This window comes from Branchiostoma lanceolatum, chromosome 2 (genome assembly GCF_035083965.1).
Source record: "Branchiostoma lanceolatum isolate klBraLanc5 chromosome 2, klBraLanc5.hap2, whole genome shotgun sequence".
NCBI lineage: Eukaryota > Metazoa > Chordata > Leptocardii > Amphioxiformes > Branchiostomatidae > Branchiostoma > Branchiostoma lanceolatum.
The window spans coordinates 2065197-2092817 of record NC_089723.1 but is presented as its reverse complement, the minus strand read 5'-3'; the positions used below and the strand labels follow the sequence as shown (position 1 = coordinate 2092817).

The window sequence follows — 27621 nt, the reverse complement described above, 5'->3', positions numbered from 1 at the left end:
AAAAATGTGTAACAACTTAGGTCTTCATTCATTTATCGTGTAGGGTATGAGAATCACCTTCCAATGATACTTATCTAGAAACTCAAAGACAACCAGACAGAGTATATACATATTTTGATCATAGAATCGTTGATAATGGCCCAGTAAAATAATGAAAAAGGAATTTTCTTGAGGTATGTTCCCAACTTATTCTTTAAACATTTTATGGTTGTTGTACATCACATTGCAAAGCTAAGAAAATATGTTATTCTTTCTTATGAAGGGTATGAGAATCAACTTCCAATAACACTTATCTGGAAACTCAAAGAACACCAGACAGAGTGTAGACTGTTACCATGGACATTCTGGAAAACGTTTGCTTTATTCAACACCTTTATAGTGCACAACTCTGGACACAATGGAAGAATATGCATAGCTGGCAGCAGGTCAACGTCTGGCCGGTTCATTGCTACTTTGCTATGTACATTTGTATTGTATTGTACACCCAACGACAAACAGCACAAAACATACACTCATCAAAGTAGTAGCCATACATGTAGACATTTGTGGTTTGCTTCTCCTTTGGCAAACTCCTTCCTCCATTAACATTTACAGGTTCTGTACTGTTTCAACTGTAGGTACTCATGAAGATATAAACTGTTCTAAAACTAAAAAATAGGACTCAACGGAATAATTTTCAACTGACTCACTCAGTCTTGTTCTGCTGTTTGACACCAAATGCTGTGGATTTCCGACAGCATTTGACCCGTTGCTAGAGTCACACGTACAGAAAGGTATGTGTCCTCCGCGATTGAGTCAGACAGCTGAATAAGAATGAGCGAGTCCGTCAAAAATTCTGATGAGTCTGATTTTTGATTTGGAGAACAGTCTCTTCATACTGTATTTTACCACCTCAGATGGTAACAGTAGAAATTGTTTTCTAAGTCTTGCAAGAAGACTATTGTCGAGGATTTTGCATTTGACAGAAGTATTCACACTTATCAACCTGTACAATTATTTTTGTGATGGTTTCATGGAATTTACAAGTACAGGATCCATTTTCATTAAGACAAGCATTTGAAGAAAGTTTATGACTTTGTTCGTGTCTTTGAAAACATCTCTCAGGCTATAAAATGAAGAAAGATGAAGATTGATCCATTTGCTGATACAACATTACAGTAGATATAATTCTGCTCAGAAAATGCTCACTTAACATTATGCTCATAAATATATCAGTTTACTCTGAAATAATAGATGATTATTACTTTTCCCAAAACATAGATTTGTCCACTTTTCACAAATACGCTTATTACCGTGACCTGCCTTTTTTGATAAAGAAAGTTCAGAACAGGACAACACTATCTTTTTTTACATCACAAACACCATCATCACACCAAAACACAAGCGGCTGCAGTAACTGTTGTGATCCCAAACATTCCCATAACAGGTCGGAAATCCACAGGCAATTCTAGAAACCACAAAAGAATTTGCCAATATTCATATACACGTATTCATTGAGGAACGGCATGTGGCAGTGTGTACTGCCCATCACATATTTGTAGATAATATTTTTCTAGCTTTTCGGTAAGTTTTACAATGTTGTATGTACATTTGCAAGATGCCAGCACCAAGGACCAGTATTCGATGATCTACGTTTGCCGTAGTCATATAGAAATTGCACATTGTGGATAGATTCGCAACACCAACACGGCAGGTACACATTTTCATCTCTATTATACAGCGTCACAGGCCTATTGTTTTAGGCTGCTTGGTGTCAGGCCTAAGAAAAAAATGTAGTGTTTCTGGGTACCCGACAGACCCTAGCTAAAACTTTCCAACCCTACATACAGTTGAGGAAGGGATGTGTTACTATTAAACATTGTACTTCATTCTTCAGTTCTTCAATATACTATCCTGGATATAAAGTCAAGGCAGGATATTCTAATAACGTGATCGATTCATGGATATTCATTATCAAAGAATGGTCATTTGCTCTGTCTTGTGCTTCGACAATGTATATCTGAAGTGTATAGAAACAATATGACGTTGAACATATCAGTGTTCTTATACATTCCAGCTGTACCATGATTAATTGTATTTATTGGATCACTTAGGCTGGTATCTATCTTTAAAAAGAATAACAATAATCTCAGTTTGCTGGCCCTAATTTTTTCAGTGCCATAACCGGAAACACAACATTTTATTCTTTGGCCTTACTGGAGTCAATGTAGAAACACCCCCACTACAGGGGTAGAAATAGAACAGGTGGTTATCCACAGTGGAGACCTTCAGTTGCCCAGAGCTGCCATCCCGCTTTCTCACTAGAGATGTCAGAGTTTTGCATTGGACCCTCAAAGGTGTTCTGTTCATGTTCTTCCCAATTTTTCATTTTAAGAAAAAATGTTTGAGGCCAGATGTAATGATTAGGAATGTTTTCAACCATGAAAATGATCCCCCATTTGCTATACCAATAAAAATGGTCGTTTTGTGCACCTTCAGCTGAGGAACACTGAAGGGGAAAAGCATAGCCCTGTTGGGCAGTTATGGTTGCCTTAGACTCTGGGCAAAATTTCTTACATCTAAGAGATTCAACAGCAACATCAGCAGAGATACAGATGCCAGCTTCTGTTTGATTCCTGGACTTTTCTAGCACATTGAGGTCTTCCTGTCTTTTGTTCCTGACTTTTAAGATAAAAACTAGAAGATTCTCAAGATATACACATAAACGTCACAGGTAGAGAAATGTGTTACATTGTAGTTAACAAGGCAAAGTGATAGTAATGTCACAGATATGTTTTTGGTAGACGTACCACTGACAGTTATTGGCATTGTGAAGAGAAAACTTGCATTTTGTTCCGGCCTCTACTTAGGGCACCTTCAAGAAAGACAATAATTTAGGTAAAACAAGAGCCAAGATGATAGCTGTAGCGTATTTTCCCACGAATGAAGATTAGACATCAGAGTTGTAAGAATATTACGCAGTTAATAGTTACTCATGCAACTGGATAGATTTGTAAATTTAGATCATTTTAGATTTGTCAATTAATTTTATAGATTTAGAGTTGCTTGAGTAACTGTTATTTTTTCTTAGCAGTATTATCAATCCTAAATGTAATTTCTGTACAAAGATCGGGCAGTGGCTTATAAGATTTTTTTCATTTCTTTGCCACTTATTCTTCAAACGTTTATTTTCTACATGTTTGAAAAAATGATTTCTCCCAGATCTACTATGTAGAGAATGAGTTTGCAGCCTGTATTCTGGAACCATTGTGTCTTGTGGACGTTGGGCACACAAACATGGAAGTAGAAATCTCTAAAAGATCTGCTGTTTTTGATTTCTTGAAACCGGTAGCAAACATTCATGATACACATTATGTGTACTACATGTAAGTTGTACATCACATTTGCCTTTGTATACATTGTACACCTGCAGTGGAGATGAAGAAACACCAAACCAACCAGTGGCTTTGGATGATATGAATTGATTTTGAAGGTAGAGATTCTGCGGTCTGAGACTCTGATGGCATGCTAGACTATTTGTCTGTTATAGTAACGTTTCAAGGCAGACCTGTCCAAACTGTTCATCTGTTCTGATAATGGATACTGCTCTATTTGAATTTGAAGACACACCTGCTACAAATTCCAGATCTGTAGCAAATTCACAAGAAAATTCAATACCACTAAACGTAGCAGAGCAAATAAAGATGAAAGTATGAACAAAAGATTACCTGTACATCTTTAACTCTATATGGAGCAACAATTTGAGAAAGAAATTCTCAATATGTTACATTTCAAATTCTGTAAATGACTTTCAAGAGTTTAAATGACAAAAATGATGGATGTCAGTGGAAGAAATTGCAACACATTTTGTTTACTTGAATGTAATTAATGGGCCCTGTCCAATTTGCATGCCACATCGATATCCTTTTTATTCTGTATCTATATTTGCTCCAGGCTCTTTTTATCATGTTACATTCCTGTTGATGCACTGTTTTTATATTGTTCTGTCCTATTTTGGTCCTATTTGTGTCTTGTTTCGGTATGTCTGTCTTGTTTTCAATCTATATTACTGATTCTGTGGCATCTGCCTTGCCTTGTTATTGTACCGTTCATAAGTTGTCTGCCTTGCACTTTTTTGTACCATTCTTGCATTATCTGTCCTGTTTATGTACCATTCTAATGTTATCTGCCTTGTCCTGTTGTCGTGCTATTCTAGTGTTGTCTGTCTTGCCCAGTGTTGAGGTTGACTGGTGAAGTAAAGGCTGGAATGTCTTCTGTGATGAATCAAGGTTCTTCTGCATTCTCTGGAAACTGCAGAACAAAGAAAAAAACAAATTTTATTCTATTTGATATTTATTTATGAATCATTAGGGTAGTCTCTTCAGTAAAGATTTACAAATTCACATCAGTGCAGATTGTTTTCCTCCAATCCTTGCCAAACATATTGTCTTGATTGCATTTCTGTGAAAGAAACCCAAGGTACAATATAGTAGACTGAAGGAGTATTCAAATTTTGAAAGTGGTTATTGTTGCTTTGTATGGAAAAGAACCCAACACGTATCGAGAAGAGTAGGGGAGACCCGATGTGCTTGGCCAAAAACCTGAGCCGTAGCGAATCCACATTGCACCAGCACTAGCTACTTGAAAAAGCATCATGCTTCACCTCAAATGAAGATGCCTTGAAACGAAAGGAAAAATTGCTGCTTTGCAATCAATCCAATTTTATTGGACCTGGAAAACCTCAGAATGTGTGACTGAATAATTCTATGTCAGACTCAGAGGCTATCTTTTGCAGAGCAAAATATAGAGTCTGACTCAGTTTGTTCTGCTGCTTGAGAAATCTCTCTTCAGCAAATAAACCAAAAAATTCGGAATCAACTCACAAGAATCTGGTGAATGTTGACATGGTGGTTCTCATTGATTTTTGACATTGATTGAAAAAGCAGCAAAATGCAATGTGGGTCACTCACTTGAGCCATGAAAATGGAAAATCCATTTTGATAACCCCGGATTTTCTCAAGCAAAGAACCAATCTCTTTCTTTCAGAACGGTCCTATTATGAGGGAATTTAGAGAAAGCATGGCTGGGGTGATTATGTTTGGAGTTTACCGATTTAGTGGTAACTGACCCAGCTTCTGGACCAGGAGGTTAAGAGTTCAAATCCCGCTGCAGTGGCTAAACTGACTTGCATGTTACCAGGAAGAGGGACAGGACAGTAAATGGTTCCTCTGTCCATTACCTCTATGACAAATGGAGGCATTGTTTTCGGCTGGTCTGTGTGTTTGTGTGTGTATGTGTCTGCGTGTGTGTGTGTTTCTGGATTTTTGTGGTCAGCATAACTTAAGAACCTCTGGAAGGATTGTAATAATTTTTTGCATGTGAATAGGTATTGGGAAATGAAGGTCAAGTTCAATTTTCGGCCCCCTGGTGTGTGGCCTTGGTACTGCAGCAGAACCCGTTTCGGTATCTTTTGTCCTGGATATGTTATAATGTTCTTGCTACACTTGCTGAGACAAGGAGGCCCGATTCTGAAATTTTACCAAAATATTGAACTAAAATACCTACTGAACATCATGATAGGAGACTGGCTTTTCATGTTCTAAAACCAAATAAGGATACAATTTACCCATTTTACAATATGTTATTAGAAAATCACATGTTGCTTATAGCCTTTTTATTAAATGAATTCTGATGACATTCTTTTACAACATCTGTCAGGGGTCATCACAGCATAGAGTAAGAGCTCCTCCTGTTGATTTCTGTTGGAACGACAGACAAGCAGAGATAATCAGACACCTTTCTTTCTCAAAATTTTGGGGATCAGGACGATTTTGCCCTTTACCAACTTGGCCCAGTCAACTCAGCCCAACACCCTGGTCAACTCGTCCGGGTAAGAGTTACCAGTAGGGTAAGGGGGTTTGGCATAAGTTGGTCCGATTACCATAGGTTGAGTTGGTAACGGCCGTCTAACATCTTCATTATTTCTATCCTACCACAAGTCAGAAAACTCTTGAGCATTACAACTGACATTTGCTGTTTTTATGACTTGGAAAAGTACAAAGTATGCATCCCAATCTTCAACTCAAGCTTATTATTAGCAATGGTCGTAACCAAACGAAATGATGATACACGTATATTTGTATAGAATATAAATTAAGGTGGCACGGCGATCTTGTTGTTGGGATTATTGACTTTGAATCTGAAGGTCCTGGGTTCCCTAGCAGGCCTTAAAGACTGCCTCCCTTTCCAGTATCATACGGGTCAGGTGGGCAGAGCTACCTTGGATTCAAACTCACGACCTTTGGTCCCTTGCTAAGAGTCGCTAAACGCCGCACTGCACACTTCATGCACCCTGTAATTGCTTTCACATCAACTCTCACCTTAAAAGTCATCTTAAAGAATACTGCCTTCTCACACGGCCAGTTTCATGAGATGATAAAATGCTGACTCATCACAAAACACATCTCCGTATTGCCACACCAATCTATTTTTTTGTTCTTTGATGATTAAAAGTTGTAAAGGTTCACCAAGACGTCAAAATAAAAACTTGAATCTGACAATATTTACTTCCTAAAAATGTACTAACCAAGGCTGTAGGACGTGTTCTCCTGTTTATTTATAGTTCAGCATTGGTTTTTGAATTGGAGAACTGTTAGAATTGATGCATCCTTATCCTTCTGTAACCCTTCTTGATTCCTACAGCGCTACTTGCATGCATCTCACTAAAGGTTGATGACCAAAGCCTATTTTCTTGGTCCTTGGATGCTTAAAAGTTTTAAAAGATCAGCAAGAGGTACAAATTTTAAACAGATGACTGTGAGTGTGATTACTGATCTTTGCAAGTAGCTCCTTTTATATGGTCTACCTCATTAATTACAAAACTGATCATAGGTCATGGTCGTTATATGAGGAAAACTTGATTATGACAATGTTTAGCCTCTGAAACTGTGTAAACCAAGACTGTAGAATGATGTATTTCCTGGTGATCTAATAGTTCAGCATTATTTTGTTCTTAAATTGGAAAACCAAACAATAGGATTGATGGATCTTCATAACAACACTTCTGTACCCCCCTGACCCCCTTGTAACCCCCCTTGATTCTTACAGCCCTACTTGCATCCCACAAAAGGTCGATGACCCATGGCTTACAATGTAAGTGGGTCCAACAAAGCTTTAGAAGTTTTGTAAGTGTCCTAAAAAAAGTCTTGGACTTCATTAAGTGGATGGTGCCAGTAAAGTCTCTTTTGTCAGCTTTGTAATCCAGGCTCTTTATTCCTAAGACCATACAGGAAGCTCACAAAAGGTCAACGACCCAGGACTTAAGTGTAAGTGGGGCCAAAGAAACTGTAAAAAGCTGGATTGTATCGTCCAGTTACATGTAAGCCTGTTTCATCTGCCAAAGGTCCATAATCTTCTTCATTTCTTAGACCCCACGGGCATATCACTAAAGGTCAAAGACCTACGACTTACAAGGAGTCAAGAGTTCAAGAGGGGCCAATGTAAGATCAGCCAAAGAAGCTGTAAGATTTTTTTTTTAAGTGTTCATAAAAAAGTCTTGGGCTTGTGTACATGTAGGTGGATTTGATGCCAACAAAGTCTGTTTTTATCAGGCACTGTGAGCTCCATAACCCAGGCTCATCATTCCTAAGACCCTACCTGAATCTGACAAAAGGACTTACATGTACAATGTAAGGGAGGCCAAAGAAACCTTAAGACGTTTTGTACGTGTCATTAAGTCTTGGGCTTGTGTACAGTCATGTACATGTAGTTGGATATGGTGCCTGAGTAAAGTCTGCTTTATCAGCCACTGTGAGCTCCATAACCCTTCTGAGACCCTACAACTAGAATCTCAGGAATAATTGCTTACTCAAGAGTGAAGAAGAAGCTATGAGAAGTTTTAGATTGGCCTTGAAGTTGTAGGCTTGTTTATGCAGATGATGCCAGTTAAGTATGTTTTTTTATCAGCCATAGCTCTGTATCCCCTCTTCATTCCTTAAAGACAAAAAAGTTGATGAAGGACTTGAGAAGATGCAAGAAGTTTTAGATTGGCCTTGAAGTTGTGTTCTTGCTTATGTAGATGGTACCTGTTAAGTATGTTTTATCAGCCATAGATAACCGCTCTTTGTTCCTAAAACAAAAAGTTGGTCAAGGACTTGCTGGAGAGAAGTTGAAAGTTTTAGATCGGCCTTGAAGTTGTAGCCTTGTTTATGTAGATGGTGCCAGTCAGGTATGTTTTATCCGCTACATTTCAATAGCCCCTCTCGATTCCTACCCCTAGTACCAGTATCTCACAGAACTTAAGAAGGTGCAAGAAGTTTTAGATTGGCCTTGAAGTTGTAGCCTTGTTTATGTAGATGGTGCCATTCAGGTATGTTTTATCCGCTACATCTCAACAGCCCCTCTCGATTCCTACCCCCTAGCACCAGTATCTCACAGAACTTAAGAAGGTGCAAGAAGTTTTAGATTGGTCTTGAAGTCGAATGCTTGTTAATGCAGATGGTACCTGTTGAAGAGAAGTTTATTGCAAGTTCATGCCCGTGGGCTACTTGCAAATACATGGTAAAAACATAGAGAAAAACATACATGCGTCAGTAGGCTACTGGTACTAAATACAATTGTTGGCTATATCTAAACTAGCTGGGTTTGACTTCTTTTTCAGAAGCAGTGGAAGACGAAAAGTCCCACTTTTTCTAGTATTTGTGGGTTCTGTGATTTCAAGAGAAAGGTAGCTTTTTGTTCATCCGTGAACGTGTAAAAGTAGGGGCATTTCGTGGTAACTTGTTTAGATAATTTGGTTCTTTCGTCACTGTTAAATCTGTTTCACTACCCTTCCCCTGATGGCATGTTTGATAAGTCATCTCTTCAGAACCCTCCGATGGAAAATTCCCCCATCAGAGCCGAATTTGCAGTTTTGAACAGCAGGCGGCACAATAAAAGCTGGCCATTAGGCGTGGTTCCCACCGGTGTCATGGCACGGTCCGTGAGTACAGCCTTCTGTGGAGATGGCAACTCTGGGATGGGTTGGAAATTGCACAATCAGTTTTAAAGCTCTTAGCCGTGGCCTGGTCAATTTGATCGGTTGTTTCTTGGATTTTAGCTATCCGATACCAAAGTTGTGATAATTGTGGGGTAAGGCAGCAGCTTCAGTTTGAATCTGAGTATTTTTACTCCCAGGAACTATGTGTACCAAGGTACAGACTTTGCCTCTAAGAAGCTTCAATTCTAATCTTATTACAATATATTTAGTGCTGCCTGAAACTGTGTGTACCAAGGTACAGACTTTGCCTCTAAGTCTCCCAATTCATATCTTAATGCTCGACTTAATTTAAAAAGATAATGCTGAAATTAGAGATCAACTTGATGACAGGGTCTGAGATGCAAAATCCGTACCTTGGTACACGCTGAGTTTCAGGGTGTGAATATAGTCAGATTGAAGTTAAAGTCTAACCTATAACTATCACAAAGTCTGTGTCAAATGGCTACCTTACCAGGCTGAATGTTTAATGTGATCTCTTATTAAATTCTTACAAAATGTGTCCAAGAATCTACAAAATGAGTGGTTGCTGTGTCTCCCTGTGAAAAGTGTTAATAGGGCATTGCGTTTCACAATGGGTGTCAGAAATGTATGATACAGAATCTGTATTTATTACTTGGACATGAAAGTCTTGCCTCCTACGGTCCCATTTCCATTTCCAGGAAAAATTGGAAAGTCTTTTTTCAAGGATCATTTCCTCCCAAGTTGCTCATTGTCTCTCTCTGCGAGAAATGTTGATAGAGCATTGCGTTTCACAATGGGTGTCAGATATGTATGATACAAAATCTGTAAAAAGAATTCTTGTCATTATAAGTTGCACATCCAAGTCTTGCCTCCTACAGTTTGCTTTTCCATCTTCAGAAAAAAAAATTCAAGGCCCATTTCCTTCCTGAGTAGTTGCAGTGTCTCCCTTTGAAAAGACTTTGTTAGTGTTGATAAGGCATGATGCGTATCATAATGGGCTTCAGAAATGTATGATGCAGAATCTGACATTTTGTGATTTTCAATTACACATAAAAGTCTTGGCTTATGTGGTTCCTTTTCCATTTCAAGATAAATTGGGAAGTGTTTTTCAAGGACCATTGCCTCCTAGAGTTGTTGCTATGTCTCTCTGTGAGAAATGTTGAAACTTTCAACATTTCTCACAGAGATATCTCAACAAGCATCAAAAATGTACCATTCAAAATTTGTAACAAGACTTTTTGTCATTATAATATATGGTCACTTTTTCATTTCCAGGAGAAATTAGGAAGTGTTTTTCAATGACCATTGCCTCCTAGAGTTGTTGCTATGTCTCTCTGTGAGAAATGTTGAAACTTTCAACATTTCTCACAGAGATATCTCAACAAGCATCAAAAATGTACAATTCAAAATTTGTAACAAGACTTTTTGTCATTACAATATATGGTCAATTTTCATTTCCAGGAGAAATTGGGAAGTGTTTTTTCAAGGACCATTGCCTTCCAGAGTTGTTGCTATGTCTCTCTGTGAGAAATGTTGAAACTTTCAACATTTCTCACAGAGATATCTCAACAAGCATCAAAAATGTACCATTCAAAATTTGTAACAAGACTTTTTGTCATTACAATATATGGTCACTTTTTCATTTCCAGGAGAAATTGGGAAGTGTTTTTTCAAGGACCATTGCCTTCCAGAGTTGTTGCTATGTTTCCCTGTGAGAAATGTTGATATAGGGCATTGTGTTTTACAACGGGTGTCAGAAATGTATGATACAGAATCTGTAAAAAGACTTTTTGTCATTATAAGTTGGACATGAAAGCCATGCCTCCTACGGTCCCTTTTCAATTCAAGGAAAAATTGGGAAGTGTTTTTTAAGGCCCATTTTTTCTGAGTCGTTGCAGCTGTGTCAGATATGTATGGTACGAAATCTTTAAAATAATTTTTTGTCATTATAAGTATGACATGAAAGTAATGCCTCTGAGTCGTACAGTCCCTTTTCCATTTCAAGGAAAAATTGGAAAGTGTTTTTTCAAGGATCATTTCCTTCCAGAGTAGTTGCTATGTTTCCTTGTGAAAAGTGTTGATAGGGCATCGCGCTTCACAACAGGCATCAGAAACAGGCAATTTGCGGCTCAGATTTGTTACCTTCTTCCATCGATCAGTCCAGTAAAATCACTTTCCCGGCATCGCGTATCGCTCCCCCATTCCAAGGAAACAAAGCGGGGCCGTACGTCAGAACAAGATGAGAAAGGTAATCTAAACAGTAAAACGGTCCACGGCACAAACATAACAACTCAATTTAGCGGCTACTGCTCTCAAGATGTCAAGCCCCTATTGCAGCCCGGTAACGCCACAGCTTAACGCGCATATAATAACATTCTATTCCATTTTCAAACCAAATAGCCTGAAATTAAGCAGCGCTTTTACAGCGTTACTACAAAGCGGGGTGATCGTTAAGTTGTAACCCTCTGGCCTTAGCTGTAAGGGTGCCAATTATGCGGTCGGGTTTACTACCTTCTGGGAGACATTGTTGCTAAATTGCTTTGGTTACATAAGACACCTGTATCACTTATATACACATATTGTGTGGCTGAGGGATGTCCATGTAGCTCAACTGGTAGCAGCCTTACAGTTGACCTCCTAGTTCCAACTGGTTGCTAACTTGGAAACCCTGTTTAAATCCTGGGACAGGACATCTCGGTTGGGGCTGCACTCTTTTGGAAGGGACATAAAAGGGAGTCTTGAATCTTTCAAAAAGGTGCCTTGAGCATGTTAAAGGCAAGGGGCTAGCAACAACAATAGTTGTAGCTTGCTTTTGGTTCAATAGTGTTTCTGCAAGTTGACCGAAGATCATCTCTACTTCAATACCTGGAAGGAACAAAATTCACTTGAAAGTTCATCTGTGTTGGAACTCATTCTGAATCAGCTCAACAGGAATTGCCCACATGTTTTACTGATCGGCTCCAGTCTTTGTCTTTAATAGTAACACAATTGTTCTTATGTATCTAAAATTTTCAAATACTATGTAACAGTTTCATGCCCAGGTTTAAACTGTATGCTTGGTGAGTGTCAGTTGCTAGGAGGCATGAGCAAAATAAACCCTGATACTGATACTCAGTGACTAGACAGAAGGCACCATTCTGTATTGAATGCTCCCAAGAACATGTGTTAAAACAATTATATCAAACTTGACTGATCAGATAAGATAGCTGTACATTGGTTGCCGCTGCAGCCAAAACTGATCAGATATTCCGGTAGTTTTGGTGGAGATCAGGGAGAAATGGAGAACATCTAATGATCAACTTACTGCAATACTGTCTCATCATGCTAGATGGCATGCATGTGCAATAAAATTGTTATACTCAGTTGTTGTACTGATGCACTTACCCTATGGGGTGCTAGCATCTCTCTATGCTAGAAGGGAATAGACGTTTTTTGCATAGACCCCTACCTGCATTTATATTTGATATTCCAATATTCCTACACATTGCCTTTCTCCAATACTGTAATTCCTGATTCTTTCACTGTAACTTTATGTTCACTGTTTTCACGGTCACCTTTGTACTATGAATTTTTTTATCATCACCATGAAAAAAACCTGTTGTTTTTATTTACGATTCCTTTTTGCTACCGTGAAGATACAGGGAATTACAGTATTCTTATTCCTAAAGTAGGGCACACATCATTGTCCAATTTGAGACTATAACATTGAACATCCGTCAAATCTCGTGCTTGGATCTATAATTGATTATCACTGTTCAATACTTGTCCAGTTATTGCAGGGACAGAATTAAATCTGAGATTTCCCCATGCGATGATCAGTCAGTGCGTTTCTGACAGAAGTAGCACAGATTCGGGGTGTCGGCTGATGGTCTGTCTAACCCACAGGTGTGTCGATCCATCTTACCTGACAGGTGTGTGCCAGGTGTGAGGGGAGGTCTTTACCCCGAAATTAAAACCACTGCAAAAAGCCGTTCCATTGTGTGACTGTAGCGATACTGTTGTTTGAATGAATGGTTTTATTTGATCATTTTGATCGGATGTCGGAAAGTACATGTACCTCACAGCCATAGGCTGAATTGCGTACTTTTTACATTGTGTTACATAAAAAAATTGGTGACATTAGGCAAAACAGTAACGATAATGATTTCAAACGTGAACTCAAAACCACTGCGAACACTTCATTTTCTCCCGACCGCAAAATTAAATCCCCGCAAAGATTTCTGCATTTACAGTGTCTAACCCACAGGTGTGCCGATCCGTCTTACCTGACAGGTGTGTGCCAGGTGTGAGGGGAGGGCACCTGATCTTAGTTAAAGTCCTCCCTGTGAAAAGTGTTGATAGGGGGCGTCAGCAGACGGGCTACGTATACTGTAAATGCAGAAATGTTCCCAGTTTTCCCGGTGAACTCTTTACAAGTGATAAATTATAATTCTGTTATTGAACATATCATGATTGTAAATTGTACCTGTGTATATGTACTGTAAACCCAAGCTTATCTGTTCTAAACCTTTCTGTTTTAAGTAGGGTTAGGCCAAGTATAATGTTGGGCCAAGTTGGTTAACTGCCAAAGGGTCTGACATCCTAAGGCTTATATCTTTGTTTTGATTCTGACACTTTGCAAACCTTGCGTGTCCACAGTTCAAATAAAGAAACCAGAGAAACTGCAGATACACAGCCATGTAAAAAGTGGAAGGAACTTTTTTCTTTCTAATTTATGTTATTACTGTACAATGTTCATGTTCTCAACCTTCCAAATGTATGGACTGCAATCCTGTGTCTGCCAGATTTAGTATCCCATCTGATTGTAATGGAATGGTTTTCGTGTGTGCCCCAACAGCCTCTAGATTGCTGGTGATTGCCACATTTGTAACACGAACAAGTCCGGCACGGCTTTTCTTGCTATTACAGTTGATATGAGAACGGAGGGCAGGCTAGTCTCCCAGCAATTTCCTCAGATTGGTAGATATAGGTGCTGGCAATCTGCAATTTTCCACTTTACCGGTAAACGGATTTCAGGGCCAGTAAAGGGGCTGATGAGCTGAGGGCCTGTGAGGTGAGAGGGGCTATCTGAGAAATGACTGATTTAAGTGAAAATTGGTTTTGATTGCAGAATGTGATAGGATATGACATGAGCTTTGTTCGTCCATCTTAGCAAGATTTGATCCACATTATTACCTTTGCTAGAATTATGTTTTGATATCTTGTGTTCTGGACAAGCTATGGTCATATTTTTTTAATGATAGATAGTTCTTATGCTCAGGAAGAAGTGAGGTACATTTGGGCCCTCTAGCAGTATTCTTTGGAACTGCAGGTGGCATTTCAGTTGCAGATTTTGAACCAGGAAAGGATTTATGGATTTTCAGTCGTTCTTTGCTGCAAGGTGTGCTCAATATCTTGCCTAGCAGTGTAATATATGTAGGGAGTGCCCGGCAGCCATGGACATCAAAATGAAAGTCATGCCCTGAAATAGCACAGTGTGGATGCTTCTCTGTCATTTTGGGGATAATAAGTTTCTCTTCAAAATGGTGTGAAACCTGGGTTACTTTAAATGCAGAAATGTTCGTGGTGGTTTTCATGTTTGCTGTTTTTGCGGTGAACTCCTTTACCACAAACTTAAAAAGCTGTTCCATTGTGTGACTGTAGCGCTACTATTATTATAAACGCTAACTCAAAACCACCGCGAACACTCCATTTTCTCCCTTCCACAAAATTACATCCCCGCAAACATTTCTGCATTTACAGTACTTTGATGCAGGTATTCTCATATGGAGGGTGATTTGCAGAGGTCTTACTTTTATAGCTGCCCCCAGAATTGCAACTCTGCAATCTGTGCGCATCCTCGCAAAGGACAGCCATTCATTACACTTGCAGTCTGCAGGGCCAAAGTATCTCTATTATTTGGTTCTTGCGTCATTTACTATGGCGGCTTCCAAGAATTTAAAGCGGTGAAGAAAAATAAGAATGATTCGTACCATTATCATTATACGAAGCCTGATTACTTAGGCCACACCATTTTAATTTCTTGGTTAACGTCAGAAGTCATAAAAGCCTTATTGTGGGGCTTTGAGTCTTCCTATAGATGCTTTCAAAAAGAAGATGTCAAACCTAACCTGTCTAGCTATTGACATAGCCTACAATAGTACTTTAAATGCATTTAAGTCTGTGTGGTTTTTATTTGGCACTAAGGAGAAACTGGAGTGTTCGCGGTGGTTTTAAGTTCGCACTATAATATATATTATGTTCGTGGACTCAACCCCTGAAATTCTTTGCTAGCAAAGCCAAGCCATGATGATATGTGTGTTACGCTGAAGGTGGTTATAACAGCTATTAAACAGATGCATGTACAGTGACCAGTGTGTTATGCTGACACCAGCTATATCAGCTATTCAAAAAACAGATACAGAAATACACTTCTCCCTCACTATTTCTCATCTTGCTCGTTTGAAGTTGACGTTGGTTGCCAGGGGGCCTCCTCCCGACTTGCCCTTGCCCCCCTCGTCACTGCCCCTCGGAACAAAGGCCAGCTCCATCATAAAGGCCTGCTTGCCCTGGAAAAAAAGTAACCCAAAATTCTGTCATAATGAAAGAAGTTTCAAAATTATGTCCCAGACTGTTGCGCTGGTAGGTTAGTCATACCTACCCTTTCTCTGGCTCATTTCTCTGGCTCATACCTACCATGTGTATGTCAAATAGCAGTTATTCATTGACAAGTGACTAGATAAGATTTGGAAATGATCAAATATTTCCGACAGCATCCGCTGTCTTTCTTCAGTAACTAAAGGGATTTACCAGAGTGACCAGGTTTTAAACTTAAACTCTGGATTGATATGTCAATGCTTGCCCTGGAATCACACAGCAAAGATGAGTAACAGATCTACAAGGCAACACACAAATTATTTGTTTACTTGCTTCTCAGACATTCAAAAAGAGATCTAGCAAGAGGAAAATATAGAATTAGAGGGATGGAATCTGACTGAAAATTTTCTTTTGCAAGACTTTCATTTAAATATTTCAGAACCTGACACTATGTTATCTAAGTGGGACATACCTTTGAGTCTCACCTACAACACTATTGACATCATCATTGCGCCTCGATGTACATCCAAGAAGACTTATGAAAACAGTAGCCCCAAAACTTCCCCCAAACTGATATTCAATGATATTGTTGGTAAGCACCATTCTTAACGCTGAAAATTTTTTATGGACCAGAGAAACACTCCATCAAACAGGTCAAAGTTGATGACCTCACCTGCTTGTAACCCCGGCTCCACAGGAAGATGATGGAGCAGCAGAAGATCACGACCCCTAGAAAGGTCAACGACCCCATCAAGGTCGCCAGGAGCAAGGTCAGGTGATCGGGAGGGCGCGGCGTGGGGCCCGCAAGCCCCGCCTTCCCCGGACCTAACTGGCCAATCACGGTGACCTCGATACTGTCCGTGACGTTTCCTCCACCATTGTACGCGTAACATTTGTACCGTCCTGCATCATACTGCGATATCCTCTGTATCAACAGCGTACCTTTATTGTTCAGGCTTGTCTTTCTGTACGGCTTTCCTACCGTCACAGTCACACCCTTGGGGACCACCCAGTTCACGGTGGGACTAGGCCTCCCCTTTGCGGGACACCGCAGAGGTACGTCCTGTCCCGCGGTCACACTGATCGCCCGTCTCTGCATCACGAGCTTCGGGCCTGCACAGGTCATCAGCTCCGTATAGTTCTTTGGCGTTGCCGTGGGTTTCCTGATGAACCTGAGAATGTCGACCCCTCGCCATGACGACGGGCTGTCGCACTTAACCGAGACGTCGCCCACGTCGTAACTTGAGAGGATCCACTTCAAGTCGCAGTTGCAGTTCCACAGGTTGTTGTCGAGGATCATCTTTTCCGGGAGCTTCTTGAGGCTGAAGCTGGTTTGTCGAAGCGTCTTGAGGTTGTTGTTGGAGAGGTCTAACCTCCTCAGGTTATTTAGACTGCTGAATGCAAACTCCTGGATAACTTCCAGCTGTGGAAAGATAGAAGTAACAATGATAAGTAGGTAAGTAAGTAAGTAATGGTTTATTGGTAGAAAAAAAAACACTTGCAGCACAGGGACTGCTGCTGCGCTGCGTGCCTGCGAAGCTGTTTTGTTGCACCTAATGGTGGGTATACAGGCTATATAGATACAGATACAGAAGATGAAGAACAATAACCCTTCACCTGCATGTGTGTCAGCACCAACATCTCCAGCTTGCCCAGCCCCACGAAGTCGTTGGCTCGGATGACCCGAATGTCGTTGCGAGACAGGTGCAGCTCCTTGAGTCGGGACAGCTTCTGCAGGGCGCGCGTCGGGATGTTGGTCAGATTCCCGTTGTTCAGGTTCAAGACAGTGATGTTGAGACCATTAAAGGCCTGTGGACAATAAAAATGTCATTTGTTTATCTATTTTCTTTAATTTCACCACAAAACAAGGCTCCATGAGACGAGACAGCTTCTGCAGGGCGCGCGTTGGGATGTTGGTCAGATTCCAGTTGTTCAGGTTAAGGACGGTGATGTTGAGACCATTGAAGGCCTGTGGACAATAAAAATTTCATTTGTTTATTTACTTTCTTTCACAACAAAACAAGGCTGCTTGAGTCGGGACAGCTTCTGCAGGGCGCGCGTCGGGATGTTGGTCAGATTCCCGTTGTTCAGATTCAGGACGGTGATGTTCAGACCATTAAAGGCCTGTGGACAATAAAAATGGCATATATGTGCTTTCTTTCTTTCACAAAACAAGGCTCGTTGAGACGAGAAAGCTTCAGCAATGCAAGTGTTGGGATGTTGGTCAGATTCCCGTTGTTCAGATTCAGGACGGTGATGTTCAGACCGTTAAAGGCCTGTGGACAATAAAAATGGCATATATGTACTTTCTTTCTTTCACAAAACAAGGCTCGTTGAGACGAGAAAGCTTCAGCAATGCAAGTGTTGGGATGTTGGTTGGGTTCCAGTTGTTCAGATTCAGGACGGTGGTGTTTAAACCGTTGAAGGCCTGTGGATAGTGGAAAAATCATTTTGGATGTTAGAGACATCATGCTTTCATACTAGATTACCGGTAATCAATTTGTGCTTTAGGTTTGTGGTCATTGCAGAATCTCATGGGAAAACTGATTTGCAATTCTATCGGGTAAATGCTGGTAAAATCAGGTTGAGACTGTTGAAGGCCTATGGGAAGTGGAAAAATCCTTTTGAAGTTAAATGCACAACAATTTGATGCTACAGTAATTTGCCATTTCATGGTTAAGACAGAATCTCATGGAAATCCAAACTTGGAAATCTGTTGGGTAAATTCTGGGATAGATATAGAAATATCTTCCTGCAAGTAGGAACTGGTTGTGACAGAGAAGGCAGACGCTATCTACAGTATTCACAGATTCATTGTACCAGGAAATTCCCCAAGCTTTTTTCAATAAGCCCAATGGACCACGGCTTAACATCCCATTATAAGGATTGCAACTAGGGGTGGGTACCGGTACTGTGTACCGGTACAAAACCGGTATTTTCTTATGGACCGGTCCAAAAAAAACAGTCCAGAAAAAATCAGTGGACCGGCCTATGGACCGATTAGAAAATTCACAGTACCAGGCTACCAGCAGGCGGTCGCACATAACCGGTCTAATACAAAATAAGCAGATTTAACGAGTCGTGGTTTCCTTTTGCGAAGACGTTAGCTGTTAATCATATGTAGATGAGTCAACAGAAGGCGAGTGCACATTAGTGTGCACCGAGAATAATCACATTATTCTAATATACAATTTGAACATGATTTGTAGGACTCACATAGACCTTAACTTGTGTCTCGCTCTCCAAAATATGATGTACTGCGACACTACTTTAATCAGGAACAGGTATAGGTCCGGACCTGGACCTGACCCTCTGGACCTGGACCTGGATCGGACCTGAATTTTCTGTACCGGTACCCACCCCTAATTGCAACCCTTTCCAGTAGCATACATCTTAGTGGAAGGACACAACCGGGATTTGAACTCACAACCTCTTAGTCCACGATTCTGTTGACAGTAAACCTCTATATAGCTATGCAGGCCTCACTAAAGCTCCCAGTGGTCTTACATGTACTTTAAAAAATCAACTGGACACCGAGTGATTACAAAGGAACCCGTGACCTCAGTACTTTTGCAAATCTGTCAGGATATGCAGCTAGTACTTTTCAATACAAAGCTGGTTTGGTATGCCATGAGGCAGTTTACAAGATAGCAGGTATGCAAAACAAACAAACAACCCTCCCATGCAAGCCTCCCTTAATGTTCTTGATGTACATTGTAATAACAAAATAACCAACCTGTGGGTGTATGGCTCTGAGGCTGCACCACAATACAAACAAGCAAACGAAGCCCCCCATGCAAGCCTCCTTAGATGTTCTTGATGTAATTACAACTGAACTGACCTGTGGGTGTATGGCTCTGAGGCTGCACCACAATACAAACAAGCAAACGAAGCCCCCCATGCAAGCCTCCTTAGATGTTCTTGATGTAATTACAAATGAACTGACCTGTGGGTGTATGGCTCTGAGGCTGCGCCACAAGCCGAGGTCGAGGGACTTCAGGTAGGGTAGACTGGGGAAGGCGTTCTCGGGCAGGAAGTCAATAGGGAAGGACTGCATCCGTAGGAACTCCAGAGACGGGAGGTAGCGAAGCGCCTTCGTCATGTAGCTCATCTTAGTGAACCTGGGGAGAGAAAAGGAAAGAAAATTTTATTCCGGACTCTCGAGGATATCTCAGAAAGTGAGAAACAGGCAACTCAGGTTTGCAGGACACAGGTTTAGGAACAGCAATGAAGTGGTGTCCAGCTTGGTGCTCTCGGGAAGAGAAAACCAGGAAGGCAGCCTCTCACCTACATAGATGTACTACAAAAGGACACCGGCCTACCCTCTGAGTCATTGGAGAGGGCAATGGAGGACAGACGATTCTGGGCTGACAGAGTGGTTTTAGTGGCGGAGGAGGAATGGCACTCGACATCAGTCAAGTCAAGTGCAGCTTTTAGTGAAGCAAACAAACAAACGTACCTGCAGCGCATGAGGTACAAGTTCTTGAGCTTTGACAGCCCCTTGAAGGCCTTGTCTCCTATGAAGATAATCTGGTTCTCGCCCAGGTCCAGGTAGCCAAGGTTGTTCATGCCTAATAAGGAAGAAAGAAAGTGATCTCAATCTGTCATGGAAGCTCATCTGTGTTGGTGGTAATCGTAGTACAATTCTAAACTTTCTTCCAACACTAAGGTATTCATGGATCAAATTTTCAACGACCATTATTGATCCTGAAGAAGGCAACAGTGGTCGTTGTAAATTTGATCCGTCCTCAATCCAGTCTAGCTCACTGAAGAGCTATTCTTCTACTGGTTGTGACACAGTCAGAATCAAACTCATGGCTTGTAGTTCCAGAGGCAGGGTAACTAACCAGTGGTGATGTGGTGGCGCAGTGGCAGGGTGGAGAAGTATCATGTGATTTGGCCCCAGAACCCAGAGATCCTAAGTTCGAATCTGGAGTCCTTTGATTTGTTTCGTTGATGTTGTACCCTAATATACTTTACACAACTTTCCTCACATTATTCAGGTGAAAATGAGTACCTAGCTTTGGTTAGGGATGTCCCTTTGACAGGACGTTAAATGGAGGTCCGGTGTTTGAGGAGAGCCACACCCCGTGCACGTTAAAGAACCCACCACACTTATCGAAAAGAGTAGGGGTCCTTCCCGGTGTGAGTGGATCAAACCTTATAGTCTGGTCCAGGTTGACATCTTGCAAAGGTGATAGTCATGTGTTATGTCAATCCTTCCACAAATGTGGTAAATCTAAATGAATGAATAACACTAAACGCTACCTGAGAAGGAGCTTGCTTGCTCCTATCCAGATCCAGCCGTGTCACAATTTCTTGAGTATTAAGTTAGAAATCTGACATTTTTATGACATTTGGGCTGTAGAGACCGCTCTGTCTTGGGGTGGATGACAATTTTTTTTAAGCAGTCTCTTAGCAACACAAGCTACCTGGGTACTGTATTAGCAGCACCAACAGCTGGTCGATCAAATCAGACTATTCTTATATACATATTGTCATTAACTACTAAACACTACCTGAGAAGCTACGATGACATTGGGCCCTTAAGCTGGAAATGCTTCAATGATATGAAAACTTCTCCCAACATCAGGAACAATTGGGGAATCTTTGAATCATAGAGGGCTGAAAAGTCTATACAAGAATATATATGGCCTCCGTCGGGCAGTATTGACCATGATAAATTCCTAATTCACAACAGCCCTACAGCATCGACTATGGCTAAACAGCCCTATACGAGAATGGCAGTCTCTGCCACAAAAATCACATCTGTAAGCTGACTCAGTTCTGTTGCAAAGCTCTTTTCTGCGGATCCGCTTTTCTTCTGCGCTGTGCATCAGTCTGACTTCTCCTGATTTGAGCTGTCTGAACAGTGTGCATCTCCACCTGGAACAGTCACTTGCAAGGTCCTCCCAGTGCTCCGTATCAATATCTAGAGCCTTCAAGCATACAAGTATATACAATGCAGTTTTGCGCTACCTGAGAAGGAGTGGTCCAGCAGCACCACCAGCTTGTTCCTGTCCAGATCCAGCCGCGTCACGTTCTGTAAACCTCTGAACGCTCCACGCAAGACCTAGGGATACGCAACAACAAATTGGAGAAAATATGAAATTTTTGGCTATTCCTCATATAAAGAGTTTTTTTTTTGTTCAGCTTCTAGTATTCTCTATCATACATGTACATCTGGTCAGTCAGCTCTTTTCGCTTTAACAAGTTTCAGACTCGATAAGTTTCTTGAATGGATTACACTGAGCCGCATAGCACAAGATAAAACAGGTGGCTTATGGAACATAAGAAATTCTATGCTATTCTTCATATAAACAAGAAATGGAGAGCCCATGAAGAAATCACTAAAACCTATCTACTAATTTCTTCCGTAGCATTACTTTGATTGAAGAATTCTATCCTAAGAGAGCCATCTAATAAAGCTACAAATCGAATAGTAAGTGAATACATGTTTCTTGAGTTTCAGAAACCTCATGATAAAGAATTTCATAGTTATAAAGTCATGAGTGATTATGAGCATAATAAGTATGTATTTCTATGGTAACACTAAAACCAGTAGGTTAGTTTAGAAAACTGTTGATACGTACTATAAGTGTTAGTCCACAGACGCCTCACAGACAGCCAGGCACGAACGGAGGGAAGGAAGGAATTAAAAAAAGAGAGACGTACATCGCTGTTACCTACCAGCTGGAGATTATTCCCGCTCAGCTTCAGCTCCTGTAACCGCGGCAACCCAAGGAAGGCCCCGCTGGCCAGCATCTGGATCTTATTGTCATTAAGATTGAGTGTCTCGAGCTGAGGGAAGTCGAAGAACGTCTTGGCGGGGATGCCTTTAAGACGGTTGGTCTGCAGGTTGAGGTGTTTGGTGTTGTGTGGGATCCCGCCGGGGATGGAGTTGAAGTTGGTCCGCTTGCAGCTCACTGACTTCTCCGAGCTATCACAGATGCATCTTTCGGGACATCCCACCACGGCGGCCGTGTCCCAAAAGATGCACACAATGAGGAGGAGCCACACCGTCCAGGGAAGCCTCTGCATGGCTCTGCTTCACGACAAATTTTCACCGCTCGCTCCACAAGTCCTGATGATTTTTCTTTCAACCTACTGTTCTATATGGTCAGTTATGTGTATTTTATACAGTTTTATCCTTGGTGCTAAACATTGAATGTTGTCTCGCCAGAAAGGTTTACCACTCTCTCCATAAGTGTCCAAATGCTGCTTCTTTCAACTCACTGTTCTATAAGGTCTATATCTGGCCAGTCCTATAAGTCTGCAATCTTGTCCTTGGTGCTGAACATCGAGTAATTGTCCCACAAGTCTCTAGATGCTTCTGTCAACTGTTCTATATAGTCTATATGAGGCCAGTCCTATAAGTCTGCAGTCTTGTCATAGGTGCTGAACATCGGGTTATTGTCCCACAAGTCTCTAGATGCTTCTTCTTCTTCTTCTTCTTGAACTCACTGTTTTATACGGTCAGTCCTGTGTGATCTACACAGTCCTGTCCTTAGTGCTGAACATCGGATAGTTGTCTCACCAGAAAAGTTCACCACTCACTCCACAAGTCTCCAAATGCTGCTTCTTTCATCTCACTGTTCTATACGGTCAGTCCTGTGTGATCTACACAGTCCTGTCCTTAGTGCTGAACATCGGATAGTTGTCTCACCACAAAAGTTCCCCACTCACTCCACAAATCTCCAGATGCTGCTTCTTTCTATAAGGTCTATATCTGGCCAGCCCTATAAGGCTGCAGTCTTGTCCTTGGTGATGAACATCGGGTAATTGTCTCGCGACAAACTATCACCACGCGCCACAAGTCTTCAGATGCTTCTTTTCTCAACTCACTGGTCTATATGGTTAGTGCTGTGTATTCTACAGTCTTGTCCTTGGTGCTTAACGTTTGATAGCACAACAACAGTGAACTGTTCCCGATCCTTGGTTCTGAACACTGGTTTGATGTGGGCAGTGATAACAACCTGGGTTTCACACTACCAGATGGGCCGACCTCCACAGTGGAAATGAACAGAATGTTACCGCGTTTTGATCGGGCTGATGTGTCATGTGGGTCTCATTGTACCATTCCCAGGTGTAGAGGGAGGTATTTACCTACTGCTGACTAAAAGCTTTCTGCCAGATGTCGAGATAACCCTGGGCATCTGTCTGTCTGGCAGAGCTTCGGGCAAGTCTAAAGATGCCACATGTGAAGTTCTTTCCTCTTTTGATTGTAGCGCTTGTAGAGTTGTATACAGGATGCTTATAGGCTGATGACACTTCTGGATGGTTTGGCTTCTGTGCCCTTGGTAGATGATATGTGAATTGTTAGTTTGGGCGCTCGTTCTCCTCACTTGAGATCCACAACGATGAGCTACCCTTCGTAGAGTAAGCTAGTGAAATTATGTCGCTTCAAAAATATCATCTACTGCCAATTTTTTACTTGAAAATTCACACTAGTGAGTGACCGCTTAAGCGTGGTCAGTACAGTAGTTCTTTTTGGGCTTGCAAACATTGGCAGCTGGGTCATGTGGTGAGGTATTGACAGTTTGGTCCCAAGAAATCACTTTCACCACACCGAGCACTCCATCTCTTCCTCCGAAACCCACACTGGTGACAGACCCAGCAATTGTTACAGTCAGCAGTTCCGTCTAAACCGGTGTGCTCAGGCGACACAGTCAGGTGATGAAGTGTTGTTGACAGAGGAGCTCTTTAAGCCCGCTTGTTCGGCTCTACAGGTGCCTGTAATGGTCCTTCAGTTGTCCACGGAGGGCTTAGACTTGTCAGGATGAGAAATGATGAGGATGTGTCTAGATGGGCCCATTTGAAGCTGTCAGTCCGCATTTACAGCAGCATCCCTCCTCAGGACCATTCCTCTTGGGAGTGATGACGAAGCCATAGCTGATGGCTGTCAAGCAGATGTGTGGAGTTTCTTGTGATGTCAGGTGCTCTCACAGCCTCCTCTTCAGACTCTAGATGGAACCTGAAAATAATGACAAGATGCATCTTTAGTTACTCACAAGCCTTCCATGGTTGCATATAATCTGCCATGAGGCCACACCAATTTAATTTCTTGGTTAACAGATTTTTATTTTCCCAAAAAAAAATTGCAGAAAAAAAAAACATGAAAACAGAAGGCTTTTTCTTTTTTTCTAAAATTTTTTTTGGGGGGAAATAAAAATCTGTTAACCAAGAAATTAAATTGGTGTCGCCTGAAGATGTGTTTCTTATTATGCTCCTTAGCTGAGGTGAAGTTTGAATGCAGAGACTTGAACTGTAAACTGCAAATAACAAGACTACTACAAGTATTGCTATTTTTTCCCTATAAAATCACTGGATTCCTAAGCTGACAGAAAGTCTAGATGCAAAGCCTTAAACTGTATTTGCAAGATTACTGCAGTTATTATTAAGTAGGTAAGGAGTCAAGAATAGTCTGTGAACTAAAGAATGGTATTCTAAAGCCTAATCTCCGCTCATGTAGTAGCCTTCCATGCTTGCATATAATCTGCCATGAAAACATATAGTGTTTCTCACAAGGCTTCTTAGCTGAGGGGAAGTTTGGATGCAGAGACTTTAGCTGGACTTAAACTGTAAATGATACTGCTGGTATTCTTTGATTGATAAGAAGTCCAGAACAGTCTTATAAACTGTTTTATACTATAAAGGGCACTACCTCCTACTGAGTTCCTAAGCTTACATTTTGTTTGTTTGTTTGTTTACCTGAAGTCTAGATGCAGAAACTTAAGCTGTATTTGCACATTTGCAAGATTATGAATAGTTACTCAAGCAACTGGATAAAATTTCGAAATTTTATCCAGTTGCTTGAGTAACTATTTTTGGCGTATCTTACGACCTGGATGTCTAACCTTCATCAACCTACTGCAGTTATTGTTTAGTTGATAAGAAGTCCAGAAGAGTCTTAAACTGTACAACGTTTTTAAAAGGCCCTCCCCCCTACTGAGTTCTATATGTAGAGACTTATACTATGCAAATTTGCAAGATTACTGCAGTTATTTTTTTAGTAGATAAGAAGTTGAGAATAGTCGACTGTGAACCATCAAATTGCATTTTTGTAGCCTAATCCCCGCTCATGTTGTACAGGCCTCACAGACATCACCGTCTCCGTGGCAACCAGCTTGCAGGATTCCCGGATAATCCTCTTAATGGATTAGGTTAATGGATCAAGAGTGTTTTTGACACGAGTTGAGAGACATTACATGTCCCAGTAGACTTGGAAACATCGGGGAAACCATGCACGGCTTTATTCTCACTGTGGGGTGTCTGTACACAAATCTAACAGCACTTTGGATGGGCAAATACGGGATTACAAACTTTAGACAAAATTAGCAACTTGCAAGTGCTTAAGTTTAAAAGTTAACATCTTTGGTTTTGAAGTTAAAGTGTTAATACACAACTCTTTAATTATTCATGTAGATCACAGAAATACATTATTAGTAACTAGGTTGAAATTTGAAAGGCAGCATTGCTTGAGGGCAACATGCACAGCTTGCTATTAGAGACATTGTTAAGGACAAGCAAAGTTGCATAATCTGCTTTGGGGCCACTGGGGACAACATTAACAACCTGGCTCAATGGCATGGAACATATTAGAAAACTGTCTAATACTAGTCAAGTTGTTGTCTAAGCCTCTTGCCAACATTAACACTAATCTGTATCTGTATCCATATAGCCGGTATAACCGCCCTTCGGCATAACACACCACCTTCTGTCTCTGTATATAGAGAGAAATCTTTATTGACACAACAAAAGTACAGCGACCTTGTAAGGTCTTCTGAAACTATACATGCAAACAACAAACAATGTGATATATATAGCCAGTATAATCGCTCTTCGGGGTAACACACCAGCTAATTGATTTTAAAAAATGAAACCAGTGAGGACACTCCACGTACCCGGTAGCTTGTCAAATGAGTATGTCAAGCAAACCAGCATCCAGCTGAGCACACAAAGTAAACATGTTTTCATAGTGAACTACTGGTGGCTCATGATCAACAAACAAAACGATTGTCTTGCTGAATATTGACACCTGAGTGTGCTCAGAATCAATTCTTTACAACCAGCTCTACTATCATGAATTCTTAAACTAATGGATTTTGAAATCATTGAAAAGACCCTAATCATTAGCACCATGGTGTAGTGGACATCTTGCGCATTGTCGCACTTTCCAGTATCATCAGTATTTGTCAGGTTTACCAGGCATCTGTCAGAAAGTGCAGTAAGAAAGATGACAGATTCACAGTCCATGGGGACACTTATGCCTTGTGTAGTACCATGTTTGGAGTTTGTCTGTCAACCTGTCTTGATTTGTGGCTGCCCCCTGACATTACACCTACACACAACAGCTGTGAAATTAGTTACAGTAAATTCAGAATTGTTCGCGGTGGTTTTATGTTCACGGTTTTCGCGATGAACTCTTTACTGTGAACTTAAAACCACCGCAATGAGCCATTCAATTGTGTGACTGTAGTGCTACTATTGTTTCAAAAGCGAACTCAAAACAACTGAGAACATAGTTATTTTTTCCTACCGCAAGATTAAATCCCCGCAAACATTTCTACATTAAATAGTATTTCCAAATTTGTATCTGTCGATTGCCAGCTTGCCTCTGTGCCGGGGCGGTTAAAACTCCCCAGCAGACAGCTTGCCTCTGAGAGCAATTTGTCACATTGTGTTGCTTTCCCTCTCAATCTTTAAACCGATGGGGCCAGGTTAGATTCAGGAAAAAGTACAGGATTTTCCCCTAGATCACTGCTTTCTTACACTGCCATTAAGATGCGTTTTTTGTAGTGTCAAGATTTCTACTTGGTTTGTAAAATCAGCTGACCAAAAAAGAGTTGTCATTTCTTGCCTCTGAGTGCAATTTGTCACATTGTGTTGCTTTCCCCCTCAATCCTTGAACCAATGGGGCCAGGTAAGATTAATAGATAGGTATGGGATTTTTCCCTGAACCTCTGCTTTTTTACATTGCCATTTAAGATGCGTTTTTTTGTAGTATCAAGATTTCTACTTGGTTTGTAAAATCAGCTGACCAAAAAGGAGTTGTCATTTCTTGCCTC

At 41.0% G+C, this 27621-nt stretch overlaps 4 protein-coding genes across 4 annotated transcripts in view; 1 reads left to right on the top strand and 3 right to left on the bottom strand.

The window, feature by feature from the left end:
• LOC136426462 (platelet binding protein GspB-like) overlaps positions 1 to 27621 on the top strand; it is a 505111-nt gene that overhangs the window by 292109 nt on the left and 185381 nt on the right. The window lies entirely within an intron of this gene.
• Positions 343 to 17339, bottom strand: LOC136427167 (leucine-rich repeat and immunoglobulin-like domain-containing nogo receptor-interacting protein 3). Its single transcript, XM_066415933.1, has 4 exons — positions 17171 to 17339; positions 16227 to 16976; positions 15400 to 15525; positions 343 to 4290 (listed from the first exon to the last, which is right to left on the bottom strand). The coding sequence occupies exons 1-3, from the start codon at positions 17192 to 17194 to the stop codon at positions 15406 to 15408; spliced, it is 894 nt and encodes a 297-aa protein (XP_066272030.1). The 5' UTR covers positions 17195 to 17339; the 3' UTR covers positions 343 to 4290; positions 15400 to 15405.
• LOC136427171 (leucine-rich repeat and immunoglobulin-like domain-containing nogo receptor-interacting protein 4) lies at positions 17339 to 19671 on the bottom strand. Its single transcript, XM_066415939.1, has 2 exons — positions 19500 to 19671; positions 17339 to 17522 (listed from the first exon to the last, which is right to left on the bottom strand). Exons 1-2 carry the CDS (start codon positions 19662 to 19664, stop codon positions 17355 to 17357), a joined length of 333 nt encoding a protein of 110 aa, XP_066272036.1. The 5' UTR covers positions 19665 to 19671; the 3' UTR covers positions 17339 to 17354.
• LOC136427163 (uncharacterized) overlaps positions 22094 to 27621 on the bottom strand; it is a 131247-nt gene continuing 125719 nt past the window's right edge. Inside the window, exon 3 of the mRNA XM_066415931.1 lies at positions 22094 to 24527. Within this exon, the coding sequence (XP_066272028.1) occupies positions 24517 to 24527 (11 nt within the window). The 3' untranslated portion in view covers positions 22094 to 24516. The remainder of the gene's footprint in view (positions 24528 to 27621) is intronic.